At 42.2% G+C, this 14,266-nt stretch overlaps 1 protein-coding gene across 1 annotated transcript in view; it reads left to right on the plus strand.

Moving 5' to 3' along the window:
• The window catches only part of RSU1 (Ras suppressor protein 1), a 108,932-nt gene extending 101,166 nt beyond the window's left edge, over positions 1–7,766 (plus strand). Inside the window, exon 9 of the mRNA XM_062567722.1 lies at positions 7,099–7,766. Coding sequence (XP_062423706.1) covers positions 7,099–7,201 — 103 coding nt within the window. The 3' untranslated portion in view covers positions 7,202–7,766. The remainder of the gene's footprint in view (positions 1–7,098) is intronic.
• The last annotated feature ends 6,500 nt before the right edge of the window (positions 7,767–14,266 follow it).

Here is a 14,266-nt window from a genome sequence, read left to right on the forward strand (position 1 = left end):
TGAGGAAAAGACAAAACACTGTAAACAAAACATTACAAATCTAAGAATATTGGATCAGTTTTACAACATGTGAGAACTGTAGCTTGAGTAGCTCAGATACTGTCACGATGTAGCAGACAAGCAGAAACCCTAGCACCTGAGCTGTTTAACCAGTCAGCACTGCCTGAATTTCCAAGTGTGAAAAATGAGCTGGTACACAAACAGATTACAGGCCAAAGTTGATTTTTTGGAAGAAATTGGCTGAGAGTTTCAGATGATGAACATCTCTGACACTACTGCCATCTGCTCTCAGAGCACTCGCAAACAAGGGGCAAAAAATTAGCTGAATAAAACGAGTCACTCCTATCTGTTCATCCTTATTAAGAATCCAAAAACCACAGCTTGCCATCCAAGCTTGCAAGGAAACCACATATTTTGTATTACCTACGTAACATTTCCATTAATTCAATTCATCCAACTTATATCGAAGAAAAGAAAAATATATTATTGATAAATATCAAAATAATAATGCCACTTGCAAAATAATTGTAACCCCTCTTTTTTCTCTTGACTGATGCACTACCAGTAGATTGAATCCCAGTATCTGCCTCCTTCCTAGGAGGACATAGTTGGAGGAACTAACAAACTAGCTGCTCCCACAGAGGAAAAGCCGAGTCTCAGTTGCTTAAAGGAGATACTGAAACAGCAGTAATCTATGCAAAAACTGGCTAGGTGAAAGAATCTTACAATAAGTACTTGCAGATTTTGACTAATACAGACTAACCAGCATTATTTATTTAGCCTTTCTCCTACCCTGATTCAGCAGGCGAGCCTGGGAACCATCTTATTAAGGGCATTGTAGATACTCATGTTTCAAGTTGGATGGCAGCTTTAATTACCTCACTAAGTCCAGGTTTTAGATTTTGAAAAGTCAGTCAGCGCTGGAATCTTTTGCATTTGTCTTTCATATTATGGTACATACCTAAATACAGTATCTCATCAGGGTCATGTTGAACTGTGCATATCCTTTCTATTCTGCATTCTCACCCTATACTTCTGTCACAGAAATAAAGTGAAAGGGCAATACATTCCTATGGCTGATTTTTGAAATCCTATTTCAAAATACTTAAACTCAAGAAAACTAGTGTGCATCGAACAGGGATCTACAAAACACTGTTCTGAAAGGTCCAAGCAGTCTGGTGAAGGATCAAAAGTGGCTAAAACTACTGGTTTATTTATTCAGCAATATTTTTTAAATGTTTATGCTAGTTCATTCTTTATTTCTGAAAGTATCTAGCCTTTAGCTACAATTTACAATTGTATTCAATTTATGTTATACAGTTGTATATAATTTATGTTATACAAGGGAGACAATTTTGGAGAAAATTGTACTGAAAGTGATTTTTTAAAATGTCTTTTTGAACTTTAGAATTTTAACTATGGTTCTTTTTTAAATTCAGAGATTTGAAGAGCAAGACTGTATACTTTCAAATTACAAGGCTCCATGCCTGAGTTTATACTGTAAATTGCAACATTTAGCAATTCATAGTTTAATTTAGAAGGATCACCTACTTCTTAAATGCTTAAGTAACGTAGCAGGCTGAGGTTATTGATTCTCTCTGAATTTATTACAAGAAAGCTGTATTCACTGTTTCCTCTCGGGAATGCCCCTCCTGAACTGCATGCTTGCTAGTGACAGCTTAGACCCTTGATACATAACCAAAGACCTTGCCTAATATCCTTGCAACTGCTCAGGGAATTTTTATTAAGTAAAAGCGTCATTAAAGTAGACAGAATGATGAAGTTTAATGAGCATCTTTCTCACTTGATATTGTTAGTTTTGCTGCAGCAGCCATAGCGCTCTCATTTGTTACCTCCAGTGGGGCAGATAGAGAATACATGAGATTTTGTTTATGTTTATGTTTTTATTTGCATACAAAGAAACATTTGTGTTCTCAAGAGATTTTTGTTAAATATTTACTTTGAAAAATATATATGAGAAATAAAAGCAACTGGAAATATCTATCTGAGGATTTTTTGCACTTTCAGTCTGGCATTTAATTTCCCCTTTAACTTGACATAATGAGAAGGCTGCGTACAACATACTAGCTCCTGAGTTTACAAGGACTCAGCAATTTGTTAACTGTGGTTATAATGACTAGTTTCTGACTGTTGCTGCAAACAGCAAATACATTAAATATTTATTTGCATCCCAGATGTTGCTTTTCAGGCTAGGCTTTTGACTGAGAGTTATGTGCAGCAATCTCTGCAGAGTTATAACAGCCCCATGAAGAGGTGATGTTCCAAAATACCAAGTGTAAAGGTGCTGGCCGTGTACATATTATCAGCATTCATCTCCCAAATCTGATCTAAAAAGAGCAGGCACAGTCAGCATCGGTGTTTCTGTCTCTGTTTGTCAAGAGAGTTTGCCTTTGCTGAGGGTCTAGTCATGCAAGCAGATGTATCAAGGTGCCATCCCATAGTAAATTACCATCCATCAGCTGGGGTGCAAATCTTTGTCCCTGTTCTAAGCTGACCTCCACCGCTGAGGAAGGCCTGTTGGTGCCTCAGGCAAATACGCTTTACCTCTCTGTGGCGGCAGACCAACAGCATGTACACAGGTAGTTAATACAGCTGGGCAGATGGGCAGTGACTTGCAAGCAAGAGTTTCTGTGGCCATGTCCTTCCAACAGGGATCAAAATCATTAAGGTATATAAACTGGGTATATAAACTCCGTTTCAAAGAGATTTAGGTCCTTCTGTAATTCAGCGAGTTAACTTCTTCATGAGGATCAGTTCAATTACTTTTTTTTCTTCTGTTTTTCTGTTCTTTTGTTCCCTTGGGAGCTATAAAAGTGGTGTCTGCTGTTGTACTACAAGTTCACTGAAAATCGTAGTTTCTCTTTTCCCTAGAGTAACAGAAGGCAAATTCTGTCCCAGAGGCATTTTCACAGTCATTATTGTATTTAAATGTTGTTGTGACACCATATGTCTTCTGATATTTGATGTGTGCAAACACAAGAGCGAGAGTCCCTGTCTGTGAAGGCTTATATAATCTAAATACGTCTGATCCTTGCTCTTTGTGTAGCAGACTACTACTGTGATAGATTGTAAAGCATTTATCTTCAGCTGAGATAGCAATGTACAGCTGAAACTTGCTTGGAACCCTGCCAGAGAAACCGAAGTAGATACATTTGATTTATTTATTTCAAACCCCATAATTACTTTCCTGGATGAAATTTTGGATGCATATGCCAATAGAAGTGGTCGTGCATGAGAACAGGTGAAAAAGAATGTAAAAGTGCTGCAGGTATCTACAGCACTTTTATGCAGACCTACTACTGATATTAACAAAATATTTGCATGTGTGGGGAAAATTGCTGGAGCACTGACATCAGTGAACATTGTTAAGTAGCAAATATCAAAGAAAAACAATTCCCCAAAATACTTAAAGGTCAGTTGGAATTTTTACTGCTTTAGCACATGCAGTGGTTGCTGAATATTATTTCATAGTCAAAAGCCCAAATAGATTTTGATAGAATTTAGAAGTTTATTTAGAAGTGTCAATATTCAGTTTCTACACTTCAAAAGCATCCATGTAATCAGTAGAATTCCCATCACACCCTTCTACCTCAGAAGAAGATCACTAATGTGAACTCTGCCAGTCCACAAACTTGAAAATTTACACTGAGAAGCAGAAAATAAGAGACAGAATTAATGCCAGCAGTGTCATCTGAGCAGAAAATTCATACAAAGTTCCCAAAACAAAAAAAATGTAGCCTGAACCAACCTGAGCAAAAACTCATATGTAACACCTGAAAAATGCTAAGGCCATTCCAGTCCTTTCTGTGTCAGCACTAATGGGGAGAGAAGGAGCTGTGGGACAGCAGCAGGGTGAAGACACAGCACAGCGACAGGGAACTTCCGCTCCCATCCTCTCCGTTCTTTAGTGCTTGGGTATGTGAATTCACTGTTAATTCACTAATTGAAGTCCCAAATGGGGAGTTTCTTGTTATACGAAAAACCTCACATTCTACTGCAAGGTAACGCTATTTCTCTAGAACCAAAAAGCAACTTGAATTTCTACTTCTCAGTTGCTAACTTCTCAGCATTATAAAATTATTGCAGACAGTGATTCAAATGCTCAGTTGCAGATAGTTGAGAACAAGATACTTTGTTCTGACTTTTTCTATCTTAAATTGGTTTCTGGTGAGACAGTCTTCTTGATGACAGCTGAAATATTCTGTGTTCTTCAACAATGGTATGATTTCCTGATTCCAAAACATCATCTTCCCTAACTTCCCTTCCTCAGCTCACTTAACCCCTTCCAGGAGGATGAATATTCTATTAGTACACTTACCGTGTACTTGGATAAAATATAGCCTTGTGCTGTTGGGGCTATGCCTCTTATGAAGAGAAAAATATATGTGTGTTCCAGCTGATAGTCAGCAGGCAGTTATCATAAAGGTTCAGGGCTGTCTGCCTGATTAGGAAATGGTATCTGATTCCTTGTTGACAACAGGTGATGGCATACATAAAATTTCAGCAAGGTGAAGTAATGTCTTGGTTTACAGTTGTATTTTCCTTGAGCAAGGCTGTTTTGGGAACAATGCACCTTGACAGCGACCTGTTTAGCAGCATGATGTAAAACTATAACTGCTGAGGGAGTGAAAAATGAATGCTTCCATTCCACCCCACTCTGCGAGAAGCTCTAATTCCTCACTGGCATCCAGGAAGTTGAGGGATGAAGTATTTCCAGATGCAACACAGTAAAGCTCAGAGCAGTTGTTGGTAGGTTTCAGCCTCCTGACTTCAGTATGTCTTAGCTAAAATCTCTCCTTGTCTGAAATAGCTTCTCCACAGCCATGCTGCATAGCACGAGTATTCAAGAGCATCTGTGTCTATTTGGATCCTTGTTCAGTATCTCTTGCATACAGTTGGTGGTGGCCTGGTGTCTGAATAGTATACCAGGCCCCATATAAGAATCAGGGACAATCCTCTGCTGGTGAAATCAGTTTCAGCTTGCAAAATAAAAGGGACTGACACCATCCCTGCATTTTTGGTCATGTGTTGATCACACCAAGTTTCTTCAAGCTTTAGCTCTTCTGTGGCAGACTGTCACCTCCAGTGTAGGAAACCATCTTCCAGGTCCTCAGAGCAGAGAATTAATGTGTCCATGCTCAGTGAGGCACAGAACTCCAACAACACATGGGGCCTGGGAGCACCTTTTGTCCTTCTACATTACCAGAGCAAACTCACATCTTTACTGGAACAAATTATCCTTCCTGCTTCCACATTAGAAGCCTCCTTGTAGCAGAAGCAAGAAGAGATGAGGTGGCATTTGTCAAGTTATGTAGGGCTTCATGCAGCCTCTGTGCCTCCTAGGGACTTGTGGATTTGAGGGCAAGGCTTCAGAATCTCCTCACTGGCTGAGATTACAAGCAACTGGCAGGCCAGAAGTGTTCTCATCAGCATCCCTAAGTCAACTCTGCCTTTTCTTAGGACTAAAATTACTACTGTTTGTAACCTAAGGCATCTACCCTGTGTGCTTGAGTTGTGCACTGGGAGCAAGGCTTTGGACTGAAGGCATTGCTTGGATGGATTAATGAAACATCTAGCTGTACCTAAAAGTCATTTTTTTTTCCTGCAGAGAGATGGACTTTCTTCACTCAGGTTGATATCCACTGCAAAATAGTGTATTGTGTCAGGCTTTCTGGATAAAAAACAACACATAATGAGTAACAAATTCTGTCTGGGCAGGACTAAGCAAAAGTAGGAAAATGATCTGTATCTGGTCCTTCTTCACAGCGAGGGGTGGACAGACATGCTATGTACATGAATTTCATAGGGAGACAGTGTACATGCGAGTGTGTGTAATGGACCATTACAGCTCTTTTGTGATGAGTAGGACCCTCTATATGCTACAAATACATAAAAATGCAGGATATAGGTTCTGGGCAGCAGTGCTGAAAGCTACCAATCCAAGTTTCGACATGCCAGAAGGCAATTCTAGGAGTCTAAGAGCTTCTCGACCCCAAGCCCCTAGACCTGTCCTGTTTCCTGACAAATCTCATCATTGAAAGGTGGAGTGTCTGTTGTAGAAGACTCTTGTGGGAAATGGCACTGTTAGCTTTTTCAGTAGCAAAATTCCTTTCGGTTTTTAAAAGTTAGTATCCATCTTTGTTGGCAACACCCTAGCATGGGATTGGAGTGGACACCCAGCAGAAGGCAGTGAGGTATGAGAAGGGGGACACCTTTCAGAGGGATGTCAGTAGTTGCGGCAGCATTCCTAGTGTGTGTACAGCTGAGTGAGCAGAAGCAACACTCGGCTCTGTTCCCTTGTAGCTACAAAGACACCCCCGCAATGTATGTCTTCAAAGAACACTTTGTGTCAATACGGGAAGTTAAGTTTGAGCTGTATTTATTTTGGGTAGGTTTTTAATTTAGTTTAATCAGGATTACTCATAAATTATCTATTAATTACAGTGTGATATTTAGCTAGATCCTCTCAGCCATGTAGTCTGTTTAGCTTTGCTGTGAATGCTAGCCATCTTAATTGTAGGATACTTTGTCAACATTTAATCAGTGGTACTTACTAATGTGGCATTGATGTGTTGGTAGCTGTCCCAGTGCTATCAATCATGTGTGAGCAGCAGAGAAGGCTGTGACACCATTGCTCTCTGTCACATTATCGAGCCCTTGGGTTTTCTGGTTAGAGATGATGCTCACTTTGCTGTAAGTGGGCACTCTATCTCTCCAGTTCAACCCAATTTTTGTCATTGTCAACTTGAATACACGTACTTGCAGCCTTCTAAGCCTTAGTTCTGTAACCATGGAATAAAGGTTGCTGGTTTCTGAAGGCGAAACTGATTGCTCCTTTGCTGCTCCAAAGACCTCTTCTTCTCAGTGCTACTCTCTTGATAAGTCACGGAAAATTAATATTATGAACTGCAGCATGAGGTCTAATAGTAAATTCAGTGCATTGAGACACAATCAGCATAGTGAGCCTCCATTTGTTTTGATTTTTACTAACCGGATGCATTGTTTATGTATGCACTAGATTAAAAGCCTGTGGATAATGGTTGTATCACAAATGTTCTTTGTCTCACTTCCTTGCAGTCTGTATGGCAGACACATGCAGGCAAACCCGGAACCTCCAAAGAAGAACAACGACAAGTCAAAGAAGATCAGTCGTAAACCTCTGGCTGCCAAGAACAAATAAGTTACTGGCTTGAGCTTCTGTTTTTATGTCTTTTAAATTTTTTTGCATGTGCCCACAATATTCCTACGTATCTTGTGTTACTCATATTATAAGAAAGCACAGTCTATAGGTAAAAGCAATTTACCATGTGTACTGCTTTATAAGATACTGCTTAAGGAATACAAAATTACATATTCCCCTAATTATGATCACATATATATAGCCATTTAATATATCACTGTCAAACACATTTTAGCTTTTCTATTTATATGTACATTAATGCCCTCTGTTCACATGTATCACATGTTCTGTTAATATCAGATTTTTTGCACCTATATTATACTATATTAAATTTCATATAATGTGGCAAATGATTTTAATAAAGGTCTTTATTTGTATCATGTTTTACTTTCTTCAGTAGGACTTCTGAAAAGTGATTTTCCTGAATATATGTGTCTGGTTTCCTGCCATATGTTAAATTCTTCTGTAGAAATCTGATAGAATTGTCTCTGATACAAGTTAGTTAAAATGTGAAATATTATGTTCAAGGAGTGAAAAATTTTAATCAGTTTCCATTTCTTTTTCACATTGCTGTTTCTTGCTTTTTTGCCCTGAAGGTTTTTTTTAAAATTGGGGAGTAAAGAAAGGGAGAGAGGAAGGGAAAAATTTCTATCTGTGTAAAATGCTGCCAACTGCCAGCCTCAATTTGGGGAAAGAGAACTTTCTCATTTGAAAAAAATGTTATTTCTGCCAGTTTTTAAAGTGATTTTTTTTAAGCAGAAAACCCAAATAATATATTTAATCTCTCTCATGAAAATGCTTGAATTGAAGAACTGTTCCAAATGGCTTTTGAAAATGCCACAGGTTCTATATTTATCTGTACAAAGCCTGCACCACAACCAAGCTCAGAAGCTGCAGTTGTGAAGTGATTAAACAACCAATTGCTTAACATCTGAAATAGCTTCAGGTCTCATCAGTGGGAAAAAACAAAACTACACACTGTGATTTCTAAATAGATTTAGTCTTAGCAGAGCAAAAGTTATCCAGGAAACTCATGGAGAAAGAACAGGTATTCATAACCAGATGGTTCGTGTCAGGACCTTCCTGCCCCCGATTACTGCTTTCATGAATTTCGTACCTGAGCAACCTATTGCTGACTTTCTGATATCACCCAGACAGCAAGCCAGGAAACATGCCCAGACTGCTGAAGCAGGTGTGCTGTGTTAAATAGAAAGGTTTAAATATCTCATGCCAGAAGTGCTACATTCTGTAAAAGCCATTTTGTGTTTAAAGACTCTCTTATTACCCCCAGCCTCTCCACTGGATTAGGGTTACACCAATATTTAAGTCATAAATGATTGCCTTAGTCTGGGAATAAATGTATTGGCATGTGTCTTGTAACAGATTTTTTGAATTGGCAGACAGGGAAAGGAAGTCGGCTTCAAGCTTTAGACACAATTTTTAAGTGGTCTTTAGTATTTCTGAAGAATGAAGCAGTCTTGATCTGCAGATGGAAAACAGTAAAAACAGGAGACTTGTCAGCAAGAGTCAATTCTAGGCATTACAAGCTCTAGACAAGATTTTCCAAACCTCTTAAGTGATCCAGAGGAACAGGTCCAGTTGAAACAGGCCCGCTGAGGCACCAGGCTGGCTGCTGAGTAAGAACTCAGAAGTGGCCACCAGACAGAAAAAAAAACACGGTTAAATCTAGAGGTAGGCATTAAAATGTTAGGGTATCTAATGACAATCATCATATTCACGCTACAGAAAGCCCTGAAGAAATGTCAGCAGATTCCCAAACTAGTGTTGCAATTTCCTTTTGGAACGAAGTAAATAGCAAGGGCCCGTCTGTTGGGAAGGGATGGGGAGGCTCCAGCTGCTTCCTCCGTGCGTGGCCCCAGCCACGGGGTGGTGACGACCCCGGGCCGCACGCCCCGAGCCACGCGGCACGTCTGCCTCGGCTGAAGCTGCCGCTGCTCTGAAACCACCACGGGGCCGGCTGCGTGGGGCCGGCTGCGCGCTCGGCAGCCACGTGGCTCTCCTCGGGTTCGAATGCAGGCCCAGCTGGAGCTGAACGCGGCCAGCTCGGCACCTGCGGCGCCTCAGTCGCCGACCGCAGCCTTGGGGCTCGGTTGGAGAGGTGCAGAGGCCGAGGGGCTGCAAGGGCTTCAAAGCTCAGAGTCTCTAATGGCTAAAGAAAGGCTGGTTTTGGAAGGTCTGTGGATGTTACAGATGGAAAACTACACCAAGATTTTAAAAGAAGCCGCCGATTTTGAAAGGGGTCAGACTTCGATTAGCTGCCATTGAAGATTTTGAAAATGTTGAGAGAATTGTGTTCTCCTCAGCAACATTTCTGAGGTACTGATAGGAGCTTTCCTGGGTTTCTGTAGCAAAAATAACCACCCAGCCTTTCTGCTTCTTCCCCCATGAAGGATGAAGAAACACAGAGTTTTGACAAGCAAATGCACGAATGAAGGGTCTAGGGAAGAATAACTGAAAGGCATAAAGATGAGAAGGATAAAAGAAATCCTGAAGGGAGAAGTATTATACTAAAGATGGTGGCAGATGGGGAAAAGAACAGTCTCTTGAAAAGAAAGATGAAAAAAATAAGATAATGATCTGAGAAGAAGATGTAAAATTGAAATGTATAAAGCTCCACAAACAGAAAACAAAATGGAGGGAAAGGAGTGATCTTCAGATGTTCAGAGCGTGAGAAAAGAAGTGGGGAAGAAAAGAAAATCACTGGGGATGCAACATGCTAATGTTTTAGTATTTTTAAAAGGTGCCAGCTTAGAGCAAACTACACAACAGTTCTAATGTGAGATTGATGGTGTTATGTATCTGTTCTCTGGAGTCACTGCTTTTTTTCGTATGTAAGAACAGCTACTTTCATTTTACTGGGTCACATTTGTTCCCCCACAATACTGCAAGGAAAGGAAATGCCATGTCCTACTGTGGGGAACTAGTCAATGAGCGTCACAGCTCTGGGGCGGTCACCGTGGCCACTTCTCCATAGGAGCCATCAACCTGAGGCCCCTTCCAGCGAGCCCTGGTGCTGCTCGAGGTGCGAAGCAGTGACATGTCATCTGGAGCCCAGGGCTCTACAGGGGCCGTCCTTTGCTCCTCCGGTCAATCTTATCTCACCGTCTTAATTTGACAGCGAGATCTCTGAAAATAACAATGAAAATAACAATGCAGGTAATTCTCTGTTTTGATTTTGCATATAGCACACTGGACACAGTTGGGGGATTTTTTTTGTATACAGGGCACCCTAACCAAGAAAACTTTTTTAAAATTACCAGAAGACTTGGGAAATTCCTGAAGAGACTGATCTGCTGTGGACATACAAAGAGTGGCCCAAGGGAATGAACGATCCTTGCTAACGATAGAGGCAACTGAAGCCAGAAAGCCAGAGTGTGCAGGCATCATGCACGTTGTTGTTGTGCTTAGGATGCCTGTTAACCCTGAGGACCTGCATCGCCTCATACAGTCTTACTCATGCAAAGATATAATTCAAAACAAAATAGAACAGCTCTGCTCTGAAAATTAGGCACTGCTATTTTGTCTTTTATATATATATAAATGAAGGTGACAAGCAGCAGTATTTTGTGATCCTGAAAAGTTTCACCTTTTTATGAATGTTAGTCTGAAAATATGTTTCCCATAGAGTCACTGGAAGACAAGCATCTTTATTTTGTTTTTAGCCAGGTCTTTCCTATGAAGGATATGACGCTTTAGCATCTGTTCATCAGTTAGCTGCCAACCTTACAGCTGGCAAGTGATACCAGCACCATGAGCATTTCCCTGAAACAGCACCTTATTGAGAGATCCAGCCTGGCCCTGGCCTTTCTGCAGCACCCCGTGTCCCGGGGGAGGGGGGATGCTCTCCTCCTTGAGCCACCTGGACTCATCCCCCTGGGGCCGCAGCCCGTGGGCCAGGTGCTGGGGCCCCTGCATTTCGACTACTCCCACTTTCTCACTGTCTCCATCACAAAGCGACCGTGAAGAAGCATATCCAGTGCCGGCAGCCCTTGAGTACCTGCAGGAGCTCATGCCTCTGTGCTGGTGTTGGTGACCGGTGTATCTGAAGGCAGGAGGACAAGTCTGTGCCTTTCCCACTTGTGCCAAGCAGCAGGCCCTTTGGAGAGGGGTAATGACACTACCAAGTTTGGAGCGGGTGGTAACTGGTATTATTCTCATGACAACCAGGAGGAATGAGATTGTCATCAGTTATATCGGTTGATAATTTTGTAAATATTAACAATTTCTAGGATTATGGCACCGGATGTGAGCTGTCAACTTGCTTTATTTTCCTCCTACTCCTTGCAAGTGACACATCCTTTATTTGCTAGGAGCGGTGCCATGTGTTTGCTGCCTTGCACTGACATGGGGCTGGCAGATGTTCTGGGAGGAAACTATTATAATACCCCAAAAGTTAGATGTTTTTTCCCCTACTGGATACTTTGTTTCCTCTGATCTAAGGTGAATTGCCTATAAAGCAAAGCGATTTATAAATGTCTCTGGTTTCTGTCCAAGGCTGCCTGTGAAACCATTGCCTTTTGCACAGCTGAACACCTGCTTCTCCTTGCAGCTCACCTGTCTGTGCAGCACGCAGGCGATACTGCTACCAGTTCCCCTGGAAAGAGGGACTAAATTACAACTAGCCAGGAACAATTTCCCTATTGTGAAAAATCTAAAAGTCCTTAAAATTGACATTTTTATGCTGTCTCTCAAGAGCCAAATTTTAACCATATTTTTTTGATCCAAGAATACTGTAATCACAAGACTGCGTGCATGCACCCAGCCGTGGTAGTCACCCCTGCAGCTTCATCAGCATGTTCAGAGCCAGCTTTAGCACCAGTGCCAAAACGAGGACCGCTCAGAAGGAAAAGTGCAGAGGAAGACTGCTTCCCAGCCCAGTTAAAAGCAGGAGCAGGCTCCTCACCCTGGTTTGTTATTGCTCTGAAAGCCTCTCTGCCCTTCGACTGTTTGCAGGCACTTGGGCTCTCCCCCACATCAGTGGCAGCTTGAGGCATTCATGCCTGCAGATAATGACACGTATGCGCTGGACCACATCCCCCACACACCTGATTTTAATACCATGACATAGCAAGGCCCTTCTGCAAGGGCTGGAGTCATATGAGCCTTCCTGAGCAAAGGCTCACGAGTTCTGCTTCAGCCTGGCAGACCCAGATGGATGGCTTGCTTTTCAGGGTTTTGTTAATCTTTACTTCATCAGTCTGGAAATCACAGGCTGGTTACGCTGGGTTTCCCTGAAAACCAGAGCTATTGCCAGGATAACACTAACATTAGAGGCTGAAGAGTGGAGATCTCCTGCCCTGGCAGCTGCCCCAATTATCTTCACACATCCACAGGCTCGGACACCAAGGCCCTTGTGGCCATCCCCAAGCACAGGTAGCAACACTCTCAAGGACCAGAAAGCTGGGATAGAGGTTGCTCTTGAAAAAAATTGGTTGTGTATAAATGAATATGAGGTCACAGCAGGAAAAAAGGACTGGGTAACCTCTCAGAGACCTAGGGAGGAGCTTGAGGGAAGGGAAGAGGAGAATATATGACCCCTCAGGAGACCAACTGCATGGACTGATGGAGGCTGAGGATATCTGGGCAACAGCGATGAGGTTTTGTTCAGGCCCCTCTGAAGACAGTGAAGAGGTTTCTCAGGAGCTTCCTGCCACTTTTTCTAGCCATAAACCCCTTCGAGGCAGCCTGCTCTGGCACCAGCGGGCACCTCGCTTTGAACAGCCAAGAGGAGCAAAGGGCTCATCCACAAGGATCAAGCCGGTGCCCCAGAGTACCGCTGGGGTAAGGCAATGCCACCACAGATGGGACCTGTGCTGGAATGCGGGTGGTTCGTGCTCGCTGAGGGCTTTAGCTAGACAATGAGAGTTTTAGCCATGCTTCTTAAAATTTTGCATTGCAGCAGTAGTGTGGGGAGCTAGCGAGCTTGTGAACCGACACCACTCCCAGCATCTGCTGGAGAGACTTAACAGACTTGTTCTTGTCACACACATATGTAAGGCAACATAGATATTCTCTAGTGTAATTAAAGAAAAAACAAATACGTGACAATACGGTTTAGCACTTACCCCAACCACACATCTCCAAGTGTTTTGCAGAGCGTTAGCTCCATGTGAGATAGGGAAGCTGCCCCCTCAGAGGGATTGCTTTCCTCTAACAGGGACTGTGATTCCTATTCAGAAACCTTACCAACGGTGGCCCGGTTTTCAGCAGGTTTGAACACCCTCCGCCACCCCTTGCGCTCATATATTGATCTGGATATTTTTATTTTAGATGTCTTTACTTGAACATGCCTGGCTTAGATGATTTCCCAAGATCACACAGAATTCAGCTTACACGTTGAAGCAGAAGTGAACACTGATTCAGACGAATAAGATGCATGAATACCTACTAGGATATGATTTTAGCAGTTACCATCTGGACCACACAAAGTGGCTTTCCTATCTCACTTTCAGGTCAACTAAAGCTACCCAAAGATTTCTGCTCCATTGTCCATTGTCATTAAATACCCAGGAGATCAGGAATTCAATACTAATCCATTCTGAGGACAAACATAAAAATCAAAACTTTGGTTTAAATTCAGGAACCTTGCAGACAGTTATAGGTTTAGAGCTTAATTTCCAGAGAGTCTAAGCACTATGTGCAAATAGGAAGAATGTCCAGCAGCATCTCTAGATGCAGTTTTCAGCCTTTGCCAGCAGTGGGTGCAATAATACAATTAGATCAGCAAAGAAGAAAAACACCAGACCTGAAAAAAAAATCAGACACTGAATGCCTTTTAATTCCTCGTGTTGCTGGTACAAATGTGCTAAGACAGTTCACACTGAGCACGAATGTCACCCCACAGGCTTGGCAGGGTGTCCCCAGGGAGGCTGCTGGTATTTCCCTTCCCCTCACTTTGCTTTTACATCAACTCCTCCAATTAAGACTCGGTATAATTCAGAGGCAGCCGTGCAGTGCCAATTGCTGTGGGAAGTGCTAAAAATAGCCTGGAAGCCTTTGGAAAGGAGCTCGCAGCCTCCACGGTGAGCAGAGCCCCCACGCGCG

The sequence above is a fragment of the Rhea pennata genome, chromosome 2, assembly GCF_028389875.1.
Source record: "Rhea pennata isolate bPtePen1 chromosome 2, bPtePen1.pri, whole genome shotgun sequence".
Classification (NCBI taxonomy): domain Eukaryota; kingdom Metazoa; phylum Chordata; class Aves; order Rheiformes; family Rheidae; genus Rhea; species Rhea pennata.